Genomic DNA, 21,759 nt, shown 5'->3' on the forward strand with positions numbered 1-21,759 from the left:
GTCAACAAGTTCAAGAACAAGGGTCGAGGTAATGGTTTCTTGGGTTATGGCAATGAGAACATGGATGGGTTAAATGAGCTGAACAGGGGCCCCAGATCGAAGGCGTCTAAGAACATAAGGATTGGAAAGGGTAGACATCGTAGAATTTTATGATTTTGGATTGGTTGACTCAATTCTTTTCCTTCGTTTACTTGGGTAAATTCCGCACTTTGGGAGGTACGGGCTAAGTATTTCATGGCTCGCTCTTTTCCCTTTTCTCTTTCTTTTTAATATTTCATGGTTTGCTCTTTTCGCTCTCCCTTTTCTCTTTCTATTATTTTTCTTTTTCGCTCGGGTTTTTCCCCCCTTTTTATTTAGGCTAAAAGGTAGATGGTTGTGGTCTTTGAGTCACGAGGCGAGACTGAATGAGCCTCGTTTGGTAGGCCTATAGTGGACCTTTAATTTTGGTAGGCCTATAGTGGACCTTTAATTTTAGTAGGCCTAAGGTGGACCTTTAAATTGTCTTACTTTGCAAGCGTATTTAGTCGTTTCTTAAAATGTGCAAATAGCGTAGATTCAAAATGTTATTTTTACTTTATTGAAATTTAACGAAAGAATTACATCGAAAATAATTTTTGCTTCTTTTCAGATTCCAGTTTATGGGATTTAATTGGAAGTTGTGATTTAGACTCAAACTTTCATTAATCTTTCTGATTATAACCCGTGTATGAATACAAGGAGGTGGCCTAGACTCAAAATAATGGCGTGGCGTAAGCCTATAATACTTGACCATGCGACTCTCAGACTTAGGCTAATTGGACCATAACTTTCGTTGGTTGACACTTTAGATTTTAACCCTTGGGTGTTCATTTGTCATGCGCCATTTTGTTTAATGTTGGCAAGGTAGTTAATTGGGGAGATCGAATTTTTATTTTTGCAAGACTAGAATCATTAGTGCGGCTTCCCTCTTAGTGTGTATTGCTTTACCCCAATGGTAGCCCTATTGGTATGCCGATTTGGGTATTTTCATGGTTGATCATGTTGCATTCATGGAAAATCTTTTAGTCTGTACTTAATAGTATTTCAAGGAGTGAGTGACTCGAGAGGACTATGATAGTCGTGACCCAATGTGATTATAAGCCTTGGGGCCATTAATTTTTTCTTTGCCAATGGTATTAACACCTTAGGTTCACTTTGGGGGTTGTGCGACTATGGGGGAATGATTTCCAGAATGTGACCGTTTCCATTTTGCAAATACTATAACATATTCTTTTTATTGGTGAGAGAGAGTATTGAGGCCGTAGACTCTTAGTAAGGGATGACAATTACATATGGGTGCTTATTGATTAAAATGTTAGGAAGGGAGACTCAATATGGTTTAACCTTTTAACTTGCAGAACGACACCAAGCATTAGGACCGATTCTATGGATAAGACAACTAAGACTTAGGATTTGGATTGTATTTTGGCATAGCCTAGTCTAGACTCGGATTTATTTGAACATTTATTTTTTTTGAAGACTTTATTCGAACATTTATTTTTTGAATACTTCACCCATGTGACATTCAAGGTTTAATTAGCATGCTCGACTTTGGTGCCGAACATCGTCGTCGTAGGGGGCCTAACAACGATACAAAGAGTTATTTATTTTTTACAAGTCGCTTTTAGAATCGAGTGCTTTTTCATATGCCCTCGTAGCAATTGTTTTTACGAAAAGTTGTTTTTTTTTTGCTACGTATTTTCTTCATGCGTGGGCACCGAGGCTGCTGTGCCTGACCAAAAGGCCAGGCAGCAACTTCAGCGCCCAGCAGTGGGCGTGAGAAATATTGGCGCCCAGCCAGGGGCGCTGAAAATGCGTCCCTGACTGGTACTCGTTTTCTATTCGCGTATATTCTTTTGTTTTATGCGACTTAATTTTGCGTGCTTGCCTAACAACGTCCTTTACGCGTTGTGCAGCGTTTGTGGGATTCGTTACAGGCCATCCCGAGCGTTGCTTATTTTCGTGGCGATCGTTCGGGCTTGCGGAACACGTATTTTGGTATAACTCTTTGGCAAATTAGTCTATGAATGTTTGGGCAATTTTTAAGGTCGTTGGTTTTCTAGCATTATTTGTCTAGCATTATTCGTACACACAATCATAACATAGTCACATAGTTCGCTACACATAACTACATTACAAACATGGATTTGAAAATTAAATATGTCACGTAGTTTATGATAGGCTTCTATGGGTAGTATTTGCGCCTGGCTTGGTACCGCTTCTATCGTAGATCCAACACATGCCCCGGTCGAGGTAGTGTCTTCAACAGACGAATTTCGCTCAAGAGGCCAACCCGCGAGTGCAAGCCAAGGGGGCATGCAGGCGAGAGGGACCTAATGGGCGAGCGATTGGGTTCGGGATAGGTGTACTACCTTCACAAGTACCGAGTGGGAAACATGCGCGGCGTATGCACCCCCCTATTGGCGAAAAAAGGTATCCTTAGTCCCAACTCCCGAGGGAGCCGAAATTCGTTATGATGTTCTGCCCGTTCACATTAATATGCTGATTTTCAGGTCGTCCCAACTTGATGGGGAAATAAACGCGGGGTAGGATCGTTTCACCCTTCGGCTATTTTGATTACCTACAAGCACGAGTATTTCCTTTACTATCCCCAGTGGAGTCGCCACTGTGAGGGGGTCGAAAAAGCGCGAAGCTAATGCGTGACCTCGTCCCTCGTGGGTGTGACGATTCTTTTTATTCAATCAAGTGTAATTGAATTTCCTGTGAGTATACACCCAATTGACTAGTAATATAGGAGTCGCCATTCAGTTTTTAACGACAATGAGAAAAACTGACAAAACCCGGTTATCGTGACATAAAGGGAGTGCAATTATGTTTGACCACTACGGCCGTAGGTTCCCTTGTGATCCTTGGTGTGGGGATCTCTCAATATACACCCGCAAGGTAGAGATTGAGGGTTCGGGGGACTGTAACTACCGAGAGGAGTACTTCGCTCGTCGATAACTCCAGAGGCAGGATATCCTTACTAGCTCAGCATAAATAATTGAAGGGACATGCGTTAACTATTAAACTAATCTGAGTTGATTTTAACAATATGCAACATATAATACTAATTCGATCGTGATTATCTGATTTAAATAGCATTAAGGGACCTAGCATGATAATCCGATTTCCCAAAAAAATATTATATTTGTTAGGCGTGATAGAACAATCACATTAGGTTAGTTTAACAGTTCATAAAAAGGGCGAGGAAAGCAGTTAAATCATCGAAAAGGGACACATTACGACGCACCCTTGAGAGGTGCGTCACGGTTCTCAGAAAACTAACCACTTTGACTTTGCTATTTCTCCTTTTTATTTAACGAATCTCAATTATGGGACAGGATACATTCTGTTCGATTTATGGATCGATTGCGACAGAACGCGTGAACAGTTTCGCAGCGAGAGGCTTAGGCTAAGGGGTTTAGAGTCAATACTCAGAATATTATTATGTGTTGTTGTCGTGTCTTCTTTCACGTCGAAACTAGGGGCCTATTTATAGGGAAGAGTTCGTGGAAAGATAGAATTGCAGAGTTCTAATCCACAAAGAATTAGGAAAAGAGACGTACCCAGGTATTTTCAGCGCCCAGCTCTGGGCGCTGGAATTTTCGGCGCCCAGGGCTGGGCGTTGAAAATAGGGTCTGGCAGAATTCTTTGGTCAGATTCGGATTCCTGAAATCCGTAGAGTTTGAGATTAATTCGAGTCTTTTAGCGCGTATCAATTTTATGACGGAATGCGTCTGGGCCCGTAACAAACTCTAGGTTCGTTAGGATTTTAATTAATACGTAACTCCTATTTCCGAATCCTATTAGGAATAGGATTCTCGCGGTTTTCTATCTCATTTAGGTTTTATGTTGGAGTGCAACGCCTAATTCTGACAGGTTTCTATCTTTTATGATTTGCCACTTTTAGACGCTACCTTTTACGGCAGTTACTATTTTTAGCAGGTTTCCATAAATAGCAGGTTTCGGGTGAAATGAAATGGGAATCGAGATTCGTTTATTTTATAGGAGATGCGTTGTCAAGTGGAGTTTTTATGCTTTCATCATCGAACCTTTCCCTTGCGGGAATGGGGACAAAAGTAGGTGTCTACAGATAGTCGAGCCATCTTGTTTATGTCATAACTCTTGTTCTACAATGCTTATAAGGACGTGTGACCTGTTGTTGGAAAGCTCTTGAAGTCTACTTTCTAGGCCAATAAAAATCGCCTCATTCCGACATGTAGAACTTGAGATATCATCAAAAGAGTGAACGCTTGTCCGTTTTGATGCTTAGAAAAATAGCGTTTAGCTTCGTTATTGACTCAAAATTATCCCTAGAGATATGCAATGATCCTCGAGTCAACATTCCATCCGTTCATCATCCAAATCAACTCATAACACTCCGAAAGCATCCAAATGACCATAAAATCACCTGAAACATTAAGAAAACACAAACGGGGCGTAATAGAGTACGACAACGATAACTTATGCAAATGTGATCCTAAATAGAACTAAAATGATATAAATGCCTAATAATGCAACCTAAATGCGCCTAAAATACCCTATACAAATATGACTCATCAAATTCCCCCAAGCTAGACTGTTGCTTGTCCCCAAGCAACACTAAACCAAAGATAGAGAAACAAGACGCACATGACTTTCATAAAACCATGGTAAGACCAACCTAACTCTCTAGCAAACAATCAAACAGAGTTATTGAGACAGAAATCTAGCTCGGATACAAATAGAACCACAAAGCATCATGATCCACAATTGAAACAACCAAGCTTAGCCACAAACTATTCTCAATCAAGCTAGTCGTCGTCGCATACCTTGTAGAATATAAATATATGATGCAACATGGGGTAAGATGACAATAGCAAGAAACGATTTTCATTCAATCACAAAACAAACATGCCGATCAAGAGGTCTTTATAATAAGCTTGTAATGGGGCTAGGTGAAAAGGAAGGGTAAGGTATAATTTGGGAAAAAGTGAGAGTAAGGTCCAACTTGGGAAGCAAATGTGAACTATATGCGTCGGCGTGATAATGCCGCAAATCCAACTCCATCGAACCATGAAACCCGAACAATCAACCAAGTTATAACCAAGGGAAAAACATAATATAATGTCAATGATCTTTCTTCATTCCCCTTTCCTTGCTTTCAAACAACATACAAAAACGAAAAGCATATTTTTTTTATTTTTCTGCTTTTTTTTTTCTTTTTTTTTCTAATTTTTTTTTTAATGAAAATGAAACAAAATAAGAAATCGAAAGTACATAAATAAATCTAATGCTAACTGTTACAAGCTTGGGTGCCAACGATAATATACACCATATCCGAACCACAAATCCAAAAATAGCCTCGAACCACGATCTATTGGCTTGGTGTGCCAATCCATCAACATTAATGAACCCATTATGAACACCGAAGCTCCCCCAAGCTAGACTCGGGATAAGTAACCAACGGGGCAAATAGGGCTCAATTTTGTGGAGTTAAAACAATAAACGGACAAGGCTACAACATGGGTATGAAAGGCAGGAACTAATGTTTCTAAATTCGTCTGAAGGCTTCCTAAGAGAATGGCCTATGTCATACGCGGCATGCGTGAGTTGCAACTAAACTACTAATGAATTGCAAGCCAAAATCATACGATAACAAGTCACATCAATCACACAAACACATAGTAAGGTGACCTACAAGATAATTGGCTAGCTATTCTTGACACGAGACCAACATCTTACTGCATACCATTCAATTGGTTGAAACAATGCCAAGCAGTTATCAATGTATAGCATGACCGACTGAATTTCAGAATCATAACTAAGTTCAAAAGAAGCTCAAAAGAGTCAAATAAAGTCCGAACATAGTTTGAAAGTCAATTGCAAAATGCAGGGTATAAAGACATATGAATGCAAGTAAAAATGCAACTAAATTGAACAATAACACTAGGAAAGCAGTACATTTTTTTTGTTGCACGTAAACTCCCACCCCTAATGGATTGTACAAAGCGTATAACACCTAAACAAAACAATAAAACTATACTAGAAAGCAATAAAGATAGATATCCCTCCCCCAAGCTAAGCAAAACACAGTGCCCTCACTGTGAAAATAGCAACAATATAACTCAAACAAGGGAGAGAGATGGAAAGTGCTCACTCGTGATGAGCCTCGTCGGCCGAGTAAGACTCGGTAGGACTGTCGACAATAGAAGCGGTGTGGCCAAAAGCTTCAAACTGACGACGCAAAGAGCCAATCTCCATAGATGTGGTGGATTTAGGGTGAAAGCTAGTTGGTTTAGTTTCTTTCATGATACAACAACCACGATTTAAAATACTCCAATCAACCAAGATGGTGCATAATTCAAGGTTCCACGATCAATCTCAACGAATAGTTCATGCAATAATCAATAATTTCCCAATGCTACCAATTTGAACTCAACAATCAACAAACGTTAAACAATCTCAACAAGCAATTCAGATAATGTTCGCCAATGCTAATAGTTCAAACTCAACAACCAACAAGCGTTAACCAATCTCAGCAAATAATTCATATCACCAACAACGACAACCATTTTAATCCAATAACCAATATTGTCATTAAAATCCAATTTTCTTTTCAAAATATGATACAAGTGAATAAACTTTAGAAAAATTGAAATTTTAATATCTTTTATGCACCACAAACACCATAATTTGGTTGCGGACTCACATGAATTCCGCAAACAAACACTAATACTACACAATTTGCCAATGCCCACAATGAATTGAAAACCCCCAAATTGATTGCAAAAATTAGGGTTTTAAATTCATCAATAAAATTACGGGGAAGATGGAAGAGTTATAGGGGAAGGGAATGTGGTGGATGGTGGGCTGGTGTGTCTGGGTGTCGCCTATCACCGGTGCAGCGCCGGCGGCGGACAGCGAAGGTGAAGGCTGGGGTGAAAGCGAGCAAGTCGAAGGAAGACTCAGCGCTGGCGGTGGTGATGGAAGGCGAACGGGTTGGTGCGCGCAAGGGAAGGTGGCGGGCTTGAAGGCTGATGGTGGCCGGCGAGGGTGAAGGAAGGCGGTGTATGGTGCTGTTGCGTGGAAAGTTGTTGGTGGGTGATGGTGGTTGGGCCAGGACGAGCGAAGGGGGACGACAGATAGGGCGGCGGAGGGGTGAAGGAGGGTGCGCAGGGGTGGTGCGGTTGGTGGTGGAGGGAAAGGGACAGGGAGGATGGTGGTGGCAGAGGGGAGAAGGTGTCGGAGATAAAGGAACGCAGAGGGGATTTTATTGTTATTATTATTTTTATTTTTTTTGAATTTTGTTGGGAGGGAAATCAAGCGAGGGCGCTGGTTCGCCAGCGTGCATGGCAGAAAGTGCAAGAATTTAGGCAAAATAGGCCAGCGGGCTCGCTGGGCCAGCGCCGGGAAATGCGCGCACAACGAGCTCCCTCGATGGGCGCGAGTGCTCACTCGCTGCATTATTGTAGCTCGAAAATTTGTCGATGCATCGGATTTTCAGAATGAACTTGATCTTGCACCTATAATTCTGAAAAAATAATAATTCAAGCACCACTAAACTCAAAAGTTAGAATCGTTAGTTAAAATTAAACACACAAAATAAAAAATAAAAAATATAAATACGATTAACGAAAAACTAATCTAAAAATAAAATAAAAAATGAATTCAAGTGAACTCGAAGGGAAATATTTTTGTGCTTTTGTTGTTTTTTTTTAATTTTTTTTTTTTGTCAAAAAATTAACCAAATAAAAATAAAATACTAATTAAAGTAGAAAAATAAATCAAAATTGAAAAAAATGAAAAAAATGAGATGAGGGAAAATTAGAAGCCAGATTGCCTCCCGATAAGCGCTCGTTTTAAGTCATTAGCTTGACTCCAAACCTCAAAAATCAAGCGTCGATGGGTGGATTGGAGAGATAGGCCATCTCCAAATTTCCAATGAACGCTTTTTCAGTGTATAGCTTCAACCGTTGGTCGTTCACTTTGAACTTTGTGCTATCGAGTACCGAACTTCTTGCTCCAACTATTGGACTAGCATCAACTGCATCACCAGGATCATCATCACCTGCAAACTCTTTCAAACCAAGTGCATTAGTTGAAGAATTTCTAGAATAAGAATGAGGCAACTTAGCATTAGAGGCAATCAAAGAACAAGATACTTCTTGCATTGGACTTTTCATCTCATGAGACAAGTTAAAGCTCACGTTGTCATCCCCTACAGTCAAGGTTAGCCTCCCTTTCTTAACATCAATAACTGCCCCTGCAGTATGAAGGAATGGCCTACCTAAGATTATTGGAATCTGATTGTCCTCTGCTATGTCAAGCACAACAAAGTCTACGGGAATATAGAATTTACCTACTCTCACGGGGACGTCTTCTAAAACACCTAAGGGGTATTTAATAGAATGGTCGGCCATTCGCAGAGTAATGGTGGTACATTTCAATTCTCCCATGTTCAACTTTTTATAAATAGAGAGGGGAATGACGGACACACTAGCACCTAAATCACATAGAGCCTTATCAATGAATAAAGCACCTATATGACAAGGGATGGAGAAACTACCGGGGTCCTTTAATTTAGGGGGAGACTTGTTTTGTAACATAGCACTACACTCCTCAGATAGAGCCACTCTCTCTACACCACCAAGATCCCTTTTCTTAGTGATTAATTCCTTTAAATATTTTGCGCATACATAGGAATCTGAGATATTAAATCAATGAAAGGAATCGTTACCTCAAGATTCTTAACCATAGCCAAGAACTTACCGAACTGTTGATCAACTTTTGTTTTCTGCATTCGGTGAGGATATGGTAGTGTAGGTGCAAAAGGGGGAGAATTAGTAACCTTTTCCTTGCCGCTTTCCTTCTTCTCTAGTTCATTCTCAACACCCGGGGTTTCAACCCCTACATCTACGGTCTTTCTGTCAACATATGCCTCTTCACCAGATTGATGATCACCCTTTGACTTATATTGTCGATGAGGAAATGGCAATCGAGGAACAAAAGGGAGAGAATCATCAAAAGCCTTCTCCTTGACTCTTTCCTTCTTTCTTCTAGCCTCCTCTCTCCCCTTTTCGAGATCCGTAAAATCAGTAGGTACCAAGGGGGCATCATATGTAGTACCACTCCGAAGAACAATGGCACAAGCACTCTCTCTAGTGTGACCTTGAGATGAAGTAGATTGCCCTGGAAGTTTGCCCGGTTGCCTTTTTGACAAAGTATCAGCGAATTGAGCAACTTGGTTCTCCAACATTCTATTTTGATTCTTGAACTCCTTTATGCTCTCATCGTGATTCTTTTGAGAGATCTCTGAGGACTTCTGCATATTCGCTATGAGCTTGTACAGATCACCCATGTTAGGCTCTAAAGTAGCATTGATCTGAGGAGGTTGTTGTTGATAGCCTTGGTGTGGAGGTCTATTAAACCCCGGGGGAGCATTATGTGAGGCTCCTTGTGAGAATGGAGGCCTAGCAACATGTGTATGAGGTGGATGGAACTGTGGTTGTGACCATTGTTGCTAGGGTTGAGGATTTTGAACATTGTTGCTCCGATATGAGGAATTTGGATGATTCCTCCAACCTGGATTGTATGAGTTAGAATATGGGTCATCGGGTTGCCTCTGTTGAAAAGAATTCACTTGTTCCATTTGGGTGGTATCTTGCGGACTATAAGAGCACTCATGACCAAAGTAACCTTGGATGCCACAAACTTCGTAGTAAGAAGTTGTCACTGGAGCTACACTAGACATAGCATTGATACTCATTGGGGGAGTACCAGACTGAGGGGACTTCAAAGCATCGATCTTTAGGTTCAAGGCTGCCACTTGTGAGGACAATAGAGCATAAGCATCAACGTCCATCTTTCCCCTTTTAGATGTGGTTCTGGTGGTGCTATAGTGATTGGCAGCAACATTGGCAAGGAAATCATAACCTGCATCCACTTCTTTGTCAAGAAAAACACCCCCAGCAGCAGAATCAACCGTGTTCTTTGTTTCATCTTGCAAACCATGGTAGAAAATCTGAACCAAGAACCATTTTTCAATGTTATGGTGCGGACACGACCGCTGCAAAGCCTTGAATCTATCCCAGGCTTCTCGAAGTGACTCTCCAGGTTCTTGCGTGAATGTAGTCAACTTGTGTCTTATTTCAGCAGTCTTGGTGGGTGGAAAGAATTCTTCTAGAAAGGCTTGTGAAATAGCACTCCACTCTGTCTGCTTGACATCGTTCAACCATGTTTGAGCCTTATCACGAAGGCTAAAACCAAACAACATTACTTTCAATTGGTCTTGAGTGACCCCTTGATGCTTGATAGTGCCACATAGTTGGTTGAACCTCTGCAGATGGTTGGTAGGTTCCTCAGATTGATGGCCACCATATCGGGTGGAACTAAGGTACCCGTTCTAGCAGACCTGGGCATAAACAACAGACAAGAAAACGAAGTGAAATTTGCCTCAATTGGAACTAAAAGTTCAAATGAGACAATGGAAACAGTTCAAATAATCAAACTAAAACTAATAGAATCTAGCCGTCTCCCCGGCAACGGCGCCAAAAACTTGATGAATTAAAAAGTGATACCGCAAGTGCACGGTGTCTGTTGTTAGCAGATACTTAGCAAATACGGGTCGACCCCCCGGGGAGACAAGTTCTATTAGTTTTTGCCCAATTATACGAACTATTTCAATAACGAAAGTTGATTTTGGATATTATTAACTAATGAAGCTAAAGCAATAATGTAAATGTGAAGTTATCAATGAATTAAAAGGTCTAGGGCGTCTGTTCGCTTCACCATGCTTATACCAATCCAAGAACACAAATCAATCCAGAAATGAATAAACTAAGCCGAGTAATTAAAGTACATGTTAATCCTACGGTCGGGTCCTAACACTTTCAATTCAACATATGCAGTACGGTCGCTAACATAATCAGAATTGCCAATTGTACTAAGCCTCTAAAAATACGATCTTTCGATTCTAATTCCTATTAGCTAGATAATCAATTCATGAAATTGGCCGATAACATGAATCAACAATTAAAACAAATCAATCGGAATACTCAAGCAATAATCTATAAATTAACAAACTTTATGCATAATAATCATGGTATAAACATGGCTTCCCTTACTTAGCCCTAGAATACGACTACTCGCTCATAATTGAATTAACAAACATGATAGAAATAATAAACATGAATTTCATAATCAAAGGAAAAATTAAACTAAGGAACGAAAACAATAATAATAAATTAAAGCAAAAAAAACGATTCTTGAATTACCTCTAGATTGATGAATTGAAAATTGAAAATCTAGGGTTCAACAATGGAAAAGGGAAGAAAAGCAAAACTAACGTGAAAAGCGTTCTAAGGGAATTGAAAACGTAAAGGAAAATAAAAGCATAAGGGAATACATTAATTCCCTTGAGGTATTTTAGTGTTTCCTAAATTCTAAACAAAAAAGGAAAATAATAATAATTACATAAGTTCTCATTTAATTGAACGATCACGAGAAATGACGCAACCAACCAGCGTGGAAGCAGCTGGGCGGAGAAACCAGCGGGCCCGCTGGTGGGTCGCTGGTTTTCGCGCCCAAGGGGAAGATTGGGCCATCATTTTGGGCTTCGGTCGAATCGGATAGTCGAGCCATCTTGTTTATGTCATAACTCTTGTTCTACAATGCCTATAAGGACGTGTGACCTGTCGTTGGAAAGCTCGTGAAGTCTACTTTCTAGGCCAATAAACATCGCCTCATTCCGACATGTAGAACTTGAGATATCATCAAAAGAGTAAACGCTTGTCCGTTTTGATGCTTAGAAAAATAGCGTTTAGCTTCGTTATTGACTCAAAATTATCCCTAGAGATATGCAATGATCCTCGAGTCAACATTCCATCCGTTCATCATCCAAATCAACTCATAACACTCCAAAAGCATCCAAATGACCGTAAAATCACCTGAAACATTAAGAAAACACAAACGGGGCGTAATAGAGTACGACAACGATAACTTATGCAAATGTGATCCTAAATGCAACTAAAATGATATAAATGCCTAATAATGCAACCTAAATGCGCCTAAAATACCTTATACAAATATGACTCATCATCGCGCCGTGGCTGAACCAATGCTCTAAAAGACAATTCTGCGCTACCTCCGATACAGTAGAACACTTGCGGTTACCCTCCAAGGTTAACACGACACCAAGGTTTGTGTGCACTCACAAGCCTCGGTTGGAGACCATAATACTTGCCCAGAAAGAATAGAAAAATGTTTATTTAAGAGAGAATGTAGAGAATCATTTTATGTGAATGTGTTTATGTGAAGAACAGAAGAGAGGTATTTATAAGAATAACTGCAACAGCCATAAAACGACTAGTAATGGGAAAACGGGAAGAAGTGGGTGGTTACCACGTTTACTGGGTGATTAAGGGGCAGTTACAACATCATTTAGTGGGGATTAATGGGACAGTTACAAGGTTGATTAATTCTGCCCGTTAGAATTAATTAAACCCACTTATGACCAAAAAGAATAACCCGGCCCACAAAACCCACCCCACACTCGCGAACCGCATTCGCCAAGTACTGAGTACCAATTACCAAGTACCATGGCCCACGGCCCGGCCCGCTCGTGTGTGTGTGTGTTGTGTGTCCACGCATGCCACTCTCATGCTTTCTTAAACAATTGTTTCTCTCAAGTCCTCAAATATAAACATTGAATGTGGTTTGTGTTTTTCCCATGCGGGACTTTTCATATTCCCACATTTTCCTATTTCCCACTCATTTTCTTTTGTATTCTCACTAGGATTTCCAACAGTTTGTTTCCGAGTCGATTGAATACTCGATTACTGCCATTGTTTGAATCAAAATCCATTGGAGGAAAATTATAATTGGACCCATGTGATTTAATTGAGGAAATTAGGGTTCTTGGATTTGTAAAAGATGGATTTTTTTTTTGGTTTTTGGCGGTGTTAATTGAGGTGGGAACGCCAGAGGAGAGAAAAAATCACGGTGGTGGAAGATTTGCGGGTGGAGGTGGAAGGAGGTGGGGGTAAATATTGGTGAGCTCATTAGTTGTAACTGCGGCAGATGCATGCACGAGGATAAATATTTTCCCTTCATCTAGAACCCGGTTAGAAGGAATGGGAGAATTGAAGAGAAGAAAAATCTAGTAATAACTGAAAATCTCCATTGAAGAGGAATAAGGAGCAGAACAAGAAGATGGGAGTAAAATTGATCGGTTTATGTTTCTCTTTTTTTATGTTTTCGGTGGGTTAATTTTAAAACAATTGTGTGGGGTTTTTTTTTCTTCAAGTAATACTCCCCCGTCCCTTAATACTCGCACCGGTTTGACTGGTGCGGAGTTTAAGATACTTGAATTGACTTATTAATGTAATGGGTGTTAGTTGATAGTGGAGTACTTTTTTTTTTAATATAGTTAGTGGGAAATGTGTAAGGGAGTGGGGAGTAGGGGGTGTGAATTTTTAAATGATTTTTTATAGGGAGTAGGGGTGTAGGTGGGTTAGTGTGAGAAATAATATAATATTGGTAAAAAAATCCATTTATAGAAGCGGTAAATATTAAGGGAAGGCCCGAACAGGAAAGCGGTGCGAGTATTAAGGGATGGATGGAGTATATAATTAGGGTGATTATGGTGTTTTTAGTTGACTAATTGGAAGAAAATTGATTAAAGGATAACTAGGTAGTAATTGACATAAAATGTTAAATATGTAGGTAGTAATTGACAACTTTCAAAAATCAAGGTAGTAATTCACAAACTCACCAAAGAGCTAGGTATTAATTAGCAAAATTTCCTATAAAATAATGTACATGAAATAAGTATGGTATGAAATAAGAATATGTTTGTTCCTTTGATTTTCTTGTTTTAAACGTTCAAATTTAAAACGAAACTACTTTTTCAGGACTCGTTCCGTAACACCGTCAGCTTTCAATTTTTTGGTTTTGAAAGTCATATGAAGAATGAGTCATGAACTAAAAAATAGTCATACTTATAATAATCATGTTTATTTTGAAAATTGGTAACAAAAAAAATGGAAACTACTTTTTCTGGTTTTCATATTTTGGTTTTTAAGTAATTTTGTAAAAAACAAAATACAAAAAACAATACCGAAATATACGTACTCGATACTCACTATTTCTCTTAGGAGTTATATGTTAACCACAATTATTAAGGTAAACATGGTTTAATTTGATATTAATAATTATGTAAGTGGGGTAGTTAACAAAAAAAAATAGAAAAAACAAGTGAGATCTAAAACTTACAAAAAACGGAATTATAAATGATTTAAGTTGGCTCATAGGAAAGTAGAAAATAATACCCTCTCTGTCCCTAAATGTGTTTTCCGATATTCTCATTTGTTTTCTTTCCTTTTTAACCTTGTAATTATATTGGTTTATCAATAAAATACCTTATATCTCATTGGTTAATTTAAATTTGGATGGATTAATTAGTACATTTTTATTCCTTCAATTTTATTGGCTCACAACACTTACAACTATTTTGTTTTCTCGTGAAAAATGAATAAATAAACAACAATTCCCCATTAAGTACAAAAATTATATCTAATCTTGTAATGTTCCCTTCTTAATAACCGACCATGGAGAAAAAATTTTGGGGAGTGGGTGTAAAAGTTACAAAAAATTAAATTATAACTCCTAAAAGAATATGTTTGGAAATAGTAATTTAACTCCTAAAAAATATGGAGGGATTACTTATGATGTGGGTAAAAGTACCCTCGCTTACGTGGCCCAATTGCTGCAAGACATGTGGCACTCCCTGACCGGCTGGCCGCCTATTTGGCTGCCACTTAGGAGTCACCATGTGCTCATGAGTGACTGACCTAATTATGCCAACCACTTTAAGGCCCATGGCCCATAGGGAGTCTTATGATGGTGACACATGTCACCATCTTACACACCAACCAATCATATGAGCTCACCTTAGGGTTTCCCCCAAAAAGGGGGGACTATAAATATTCCCATTTCCCAAGAAATGGACACACAATTCTAGATAGAGAAACATTCTACTACTTACTTTAATGCTTTCTGTTTATTAATTACATCTTCCTTAAAACCCGTGTCTTACTTAAGCATCGGAGGGAATATTCCTTCTGGAATATTCTTGTTTTGTAGGTACGCCGCTGACGTGGACTGGACTCGACACTACGTGGAACCTGATACCTCCTCGTCATCATATAAAGGAAAAACTCGCACAACATTTGGCGCCGTCTGTGGGGAGGTAAGGTAACATGGTAGACGTCCAGCACTTCGGAGACGCGCCCATCAGTCGAAACGAAAATGACGAAACCGCAATCAATGGTGATCGTCCTCCTCGAGGGAGGGACGACAGAAGCCACCAGTCTGCAGGGCAGGACGGTCGTCCTGAACCTCCTCCTGAGTCGCAACCCGAGCAGGTTCAAGTGGAAGATGAGACGGGTCAACCTTTGTTTCCTCCAGGCGACCACTTGAGGGCTGATGCCGACACAGTTATGGAAGAGAACCCAGACTTGCCGGTGTCTGCTGGGCAGCTTAAAGATATCCTAGCTGGATTCAAAGCACAGATGGACACCCTACAAGATGAGATCAAGATTATCCGTTCTCAGTCTCAGGGGACGGGAATTCCATTCTTTAATGGACTCACTCGGTCTAATGTCTGGCGGCAAGACCAAGCACGAAATGACGATCATGATAGACGCTTTGACAGAACAAGAACTTCCTTCTAGCCCATAGCTCCGCGTTGGATCCTGCCAACTTCTCGACCTGAACCTGGACCGTCCCGAAGAGTACCGATCATTCAGCTAGATAGGCCCCAAGAAACTGAGCTGTCAGATACAGGTTCCACTCCTGTCATGCAAGATTCACCCCTCGCTGCCCCTTCGCGCCGTCTCACCGGGACTCATGTCAGCCGCGCGGACAGCGAGCGGCGTAGAACATCCCAGAATAGAAGGCAGGATCCAATATGCCATATTCAACAAGGGGTAGCCGGCATCATCCTCGATTACACTACCCCATTCTGTGCTGATATCATGAATGCTCCCAAGGAGCCTAAAGTAAAACCACCTGCTATTGATGCCTATGATTGCACGTCTGATCCTGATGTACACCTCTTGGCCTATCGGCATCATATGTATGTCCAGGGGACTACTGATGCAACATGGTGCAAATACTTCCCGTCCACTCTGAAAGGAGTTGCCTCCAAATGGTTCGAGAAGTTGCCTGCGGGAACAATCAACACATATGCCGAATTGGAGATATTATTTTCAGCAAGATTTATGGCTTATAAAGAAGAGAAAAAGACGAGCATGCATTTGGGTCGAATACAGCAAGGAAAAGACGAATCTTTGTGAAGCTATGTTCGACGTTTCAATTTGGAATCAGGACAGATTCCAGACCTGCCTGACGGGGTGGCGTTTGATTATTTCTTTAGGGGACTTAAGAAGGGGTCCTTTAAGTTCGATCTGGTGAAGAAGAGCGTGAGAACAATGGCAGATGCTTTGGACGAGGCCGGATCCTTTATTCATGCCACTGAAATATGTTCGGTCCCTAAGGAGTCTAAGGGAGCAGAGATTGCAGACCACTCCCAGCGAAAGGACAAATCGGAGAAAAGGTCCAACCGTCCGAATGGGACGTGGGCCATTGAAAAGAAAGGATATCAAGCAAACGCCTCCCAAGGACAGAAGAGGGGACGCCCCTACGACAAAGAGATGTTTGAGTATAACACTGACTTATACACAATATTGCTGGACGTCAGTGATAGATATGAGATTGATCGTCCGTTCCCAATGAAGTCGCCGGGTGGAAACGCGGGACAGCTCTCTCTACTGTAAATTCCACTGTGATGTGGGACATGAAACTAAAGATTGCAAGAGTTTGCGTAGGGCCCTTGATGGGTTAGCCGCCAAGGGATTCTTGAAGTCGTATCTCAGCTCGAGCGCAAGAGGAAGTGGTAAAAAGTTCTACAAGAAAAGAAAGTCACCGTCATACCGACGTGATGACAATGACACTGATCCAGAGATTGTAGCCATCATCTCAGGAGGTTTAGCCGCTGGGGGACCAACAATGAGAGGTCAAAAAGACTATGCAAGCCGGTTGGGATAGGTCATGTTGTCTGGAAAAGCCCCAATTGACCATTTCCCTAAAGTGGAGATTTGTGAATCTGACAGGGGCAAGATTGCCACTCCACATGACGACCCCTTGGTCATTGAATTGAAGGTGGCAAACCTCAAGGTAAGGCGTATTTTAGTAGATACGGGGAGTTTGTCAGACATTATCAGCACAGCTTGTCTAAGTCGTCTTGAGCATGATCCAAAGACAATTGAAAAAATACATTATCCTATCATTGGATTCGGAGGCGGCATAATCCACCCCAGGGGATAATCACTCTGCCCCTACGAGTTGGAGGCCGGCATCAAAGCAAGAACTTGAACGTCCGCTTTCTAATTGTAAAGGACCTCACTGCTTACAATATCATACTGGATCGTCCAACTTTGAATCAGGCCAAGGCAGTGGTCGTCACTCATCTTATGCTCATGAGGTATGTCTGTGATAAAGGTCAGGTCGGCACAATTCATGGTGATCAACAGCTAGCAAGAGATTGTTACCTCACTACGCTAAGTCCCGAGGCTTGGGGGAAAACTGACGAAGCCAGAGAAAGCTCAAAAAGAAAACTAGATGAGATGGAGGAGAAAGTCAAGAAGGAGACCTTTACCATTGCCACGGCTCACATGGAAACTAGGCGGCCTGAGCCGGTTGGTGGACATTATGAAATAATCCTTGATGAAGCACGTCCAGATAGGACGGTGCCAGTAGGGGTCTCTCCTGACGACCAGCTTGGGGCACATTTAGTCACTCTCCTGAGGGAATTCCAGGACATTTTTTCTTTTGCTTTGGAGGAGATGCCAGGCATTGATCCAAGCATAGCTCTACACAAGCTCAATGTAGATGAGTCCTTAAAACCTATTCGTCAGAAGAAGAGAAATCATGGGGAAGCAAGAAACAAAGCTGCAGCTGAAGAAGTGCAGAAGTTGTTGGAGGCTGGGTTCATTCGGCCAAGTCAATATCCAGATTGGGTGGCAAATGTAGTGTTGGTGCCGAAGCCCAACAAATCTTGGAGAATGTGTGTGGACTATACAGATCTAAACAAGGCTTGCCCAAAAAACAGCTTCCCTCTACCCAAGATAGACCGGTTGGTAGATTCAACGGCTGGCCATGCTTTGATGTCTTTCATGGACGCATACTCGGGCTTTCACCAAATTCCTTTGTGGCCAGACGATCAGGAAAAGACGTCATTTGTTACTGAGCAAGGCCTATACTGTTACAAAGTGATGCCGTTCGGTTTAAAGAATGCGCCAGCCACATTTCAACGTCTAGTCAACACTGTCTTCTCTTGTCAGTTATGACGAAACATCGAAGCTTACATTGATGATATGATAGTAAAAAGCAAGCAACGCGAAGAACACTTGGCTGACTTAAGAGAAACTTTTGAGACGCTCCGAAAATATCAGATGAGGTTGAATCCAAAGAAATGTGTTTTTGGGGTAACGGCTGGGAAGTTCTTGGGCCAATCCTGATAAAGTACAGGCAGTAATAGATATGACGTCGCCAAAATCTGTAAAGGAAGTCCAACGCCTGACGGGATGTCTAGCGGCCCTGGGGCGGTTTTTATCAAGGGCAGGTGACAAGTGTCATTACTTCTTCGGCACAATCAAGAAAACGAGCAAATTTGAATGGACTGAGGCGGCAGAAACTGCTTTCGTCCGATTAAAGTCACACCTCCACACCTTACCTCGGCTTGTCAGTCCTCTTCAGGGGGAAACTTTGTATGTGTATTTGGCCATTTCTGAGTGGTCCTTGAGTGTTGTCTTGCTAACTGAAAGGGAGGGAGTGACTCCCCGTCTATTTTGTGATCCATGTCCTGCAAAACGCTGAATTAAGATATTCTCCAATTGAGAAGTTTGCACTTGCGCTGTTTATGGCCAGCAAGAAGCTGCGCCCTTATTTTCTGGCACACAAACTAGTGGTATACACAGACCAGCCTTTGAAACAACCTCTTACTAAGCTAGACGCTGCTGGACGAATGCTGAAATGGGCAATTGAGCTGAATGCATTTGATATCTCATATGAGCCTCGAAAAGCTATCAAGGGACAAGCATTTGCTGATTTCATTGCAGAAATGACGAGGCCGACTTTTGAAAAGAATGTGGCGACTCGCTGGACAGTCTATGGAGATGGCTCGTCAACCCAGAACGGGTTTGGAGCCGGCATAATATGGCAGTCTCCTGAAGGAGACAAGTATGAGTATGCCATGAGATTCAATTTCCAAACATCCAACAACGAGGCAGAATACGAAGCTTTATAAGCCGGCATAAAAATGTGCAAAGCTGCTGGAGCTCAAGAGATACTTGCCTTCTCTGACTCTCAGCTCATTGTGAGTCAAGTAAATGGGGACTATGAGGCAAGGGACCCTAACATGATCAAATATATGCAAGCTGTGCATAAAGAAATAGAACATCTAAAGAGCTTTGAAGCTAAGCAGATTCCCAGAACGGAGAACAATCAGGCCGATGCCCTGTCAAAACTAGCTAGCTCGGCTTCCTATTATACACCGCGTCACGTGTTTTGGGAAGTAAAGGATAAGCGAAGTATTGAGCAGGAATTGTGCACTCCTATGGTAGCTATTCTGGATCGGTCGTCAACCTGGATGGACCCTATCATTGCTTACAAAGTGGACGGTACGCTTCCGGACGATTCAAGTCTGGCCGCCAAAATACAAAAGAAGAGTTCTTGGTTTGAATGGTGGAATGGAGTTTTGTACAAGAAGTCATTTTCTAGACCCCTCCTGCGGTGTGTCACTCCTGAGAAAGGGAAAGAAATTCTAGATGATTTTCACCAAGGATTATGTAGCTCCCACATTGGAGGACGAGCCTTGGCAGAGAAAGCCTTGCGAACTGGTTATTACTGGCCCACTTTGAGAGAAGACGCCCTAGCCTTGGTGCAAAAATGTTACAAGTGCCAACGGTTTGCTCATCTCATCCACAGGCCGGCCCACCCTCTCACTCCTATTATGAGTCCCATTCCGTTTGCCAAGTGGGGCCATATACAGCGGCCCCTGGAGGCCGGCGCTATGTGATAGTGGTTGTTGATTACTTCACCAAGTGGGTTGAAGCAGAGGCTCTCAAGAACATAAAGACAAGTGATGTGAGGGCGTTTATCTGGAAAAATATCATGACTCGCTTTGGAATACCTCAAGCTATCGTCTTTGATAAAGGGCCTCAGTTTGAGACGCCTAAGCTGAAGGAGTGGTTAGCAGACCACGGCATACACAGCTGCTTTGCCTCTGTGGGACGACCTCAAGCCAATGGCCAAGTCGAAGCTTTTAACAAAATCATCTCCGAGGGGATCAAGAAGAAACTAGATGAAGCCAAGGGTCTATGGGCCGATGAGCCACCAAACGTCTTATGGTCCATCCGCACAACGGCTAAGAACTCAACCGGCGAAACCCCATTCCTGTTAGCCTTTGGAGCTGAGGTCGTATTGCCCATAGAAATGTGTGAACCTACACTAAGGGTCATGTTATATGACGAGAATGCCAACTGGGAAATGATGAAGTTGGCCCTTGACTTTTTACCTGAAGTAAGAGGAAAGGCAGCATTAAGGCAACAACTGTACAAGATAAGGATGGCGAGGGAGTACAACAAGAAATTCTCTAAAAGAGTGCTCAAAGTAGGAGACTTTGTTCTCCAAAAAATGGAATCTGTGGGACGAGCCAACGAACAGGGTAAACTGACGCCCACTTGGGAGGGACCCTATGAGATCTATGACGAGGTCAGAGATGGAACCTATCGCATTCAGGACATGCAGGGCCGACCAATTCTACGCACCTGGAATGCAGACAATCTCAAAAAATACTTTTTCTAAAGGTGTATTCTGACTATCTTTTATGAAAGAATCTGTGGTTTAGACAACGGCCGCTAATGGTCCTAATGGAGTAGTAGTCTCCCTTGTAACCGGCGAAATTCGCCTTACAAAGTACAAATAATACTACTCTTGTTTCGTCCTATTTATTACTCTTTACTAACTTATCTAACATATGCATGCAAAAAGCCTAATCGAATAAAGGCCTAAGAAGTGGCCCCAGATTAGCACAACATTTCCAAGCCTAATTGTTAAAAGCCTAAGAAGTGGCCCAGATTAGCATAAACATAGGCTGATCACCTATTAAATTGTAAAAACCGTTCCCGAAAATACGAACGACTATTTATCTAAGGCAAATAGGTTCATTCCTATATGCCGCGGCAACAAACATGCCGCTTCACATTGACGACGGGGGCAAACCCCCACCTAAGTCATACGCCGCGGAATCAAACATGCCACGCCCAATTTGCGACGGGGGCAAACCCCATACAATTTGTCATTTTCTTAAAAAATGAATATTTTTCTAAGGCAAATAGGTTCATTCCTATATGCCGCGGCATTAAACATGCCGCTTCACATTAACAACTGGGGCAAATCCCCCAAATATTTCATACGCCGCGACATCAAACATGCCGCGCCAAATTTACGACGGGGGCAAACCCCCATACAATTTATCGTTTTCTTGAAAATGAATATTTTTCTAAGGCAAATAGGTTCATTCCTATATGCCACAGCAACATGCCGCTTCACATTGACGACGGGGGAAAACCCCCACATAAGTCATGCGTCGCGGCATCAAACATGTCGCGCCCAATTTGCGACAGGGGCAAACCC

General features: G+C 41.6%; 2 protein-coding genes and 1 non-coding gene across 3 annotated transcripts; 2 read left to right on the forward strand and 1 right to left on the reverse strand.

Moving 5' to 3' along the window:
• Positions 1 to 7,895: 7,895 nt before the first annotated feature.
• LOC110779211 (uncharacterized) lies at positions 7,896 to 10,276 on the reverse strand. The gene is made up of 4 exons (XM_056835699.1): positions 10,063 to 10,276; positions 9,644 to 9,936; positions 8,741 to 9,523; positions 7,896 to 8,678 (listed from the first exon to the last, which is right to left on the reverse strand). Exons 1-4 carry the CDS (start codon positions 10,274 to 10,276, stop codon positions 7,896 to 7,898), a joined length of 2,073 nt encoding a protein of 690 aa, XP_056691677.1.
• Positions 10,047 to 10,153, forward strand: LOC130468338 (small nucleolar RNA R71). Its single transcript, XR_008928729.1, has one exon. It is a non-coding gene; the product is annotated as a small nucleolar RNA R71 (small nucleolar RNA).
• A 9,105-nt stretch (positions 10,277 to 19,381) lies between the features above and the next one.
• On the forward strand, positions 19,382 to 20,928 carry LOC130467246 (uncharacterized). The gene is made up of 2 exons (XM_056835700.1): positions 19,382 to 20,002; positions 20,050 to 20,928. Exons 1-2 carry the CDS (start codon positions 19,382 to 19,384, stop codon positions 20,926 to 20,928), a joined length of 1,500 nt encoding a protein of 499 aa, XP_056691678.1.
• The last annotated feature ends 831 nt before the right edge of the window (positions 20,929 to 21,759 follow it).

The sequence above is a fragment of the Spinacia oleracea genome, chromosome 2, assembly GCF_020520425.1.
Source record: "Spinacia oleracea cultivar Varoflay chromosome 2, BTI_SOV_V1, whole genome shotgun sequence".
Classification (NCBI taxonomy): Eukaryota; Viridiplantae; Streptophyta; class Magnoliopsida; order Caryophyllales; family Amaranthaceae; genus Spinacia; species Spinacia oleracea.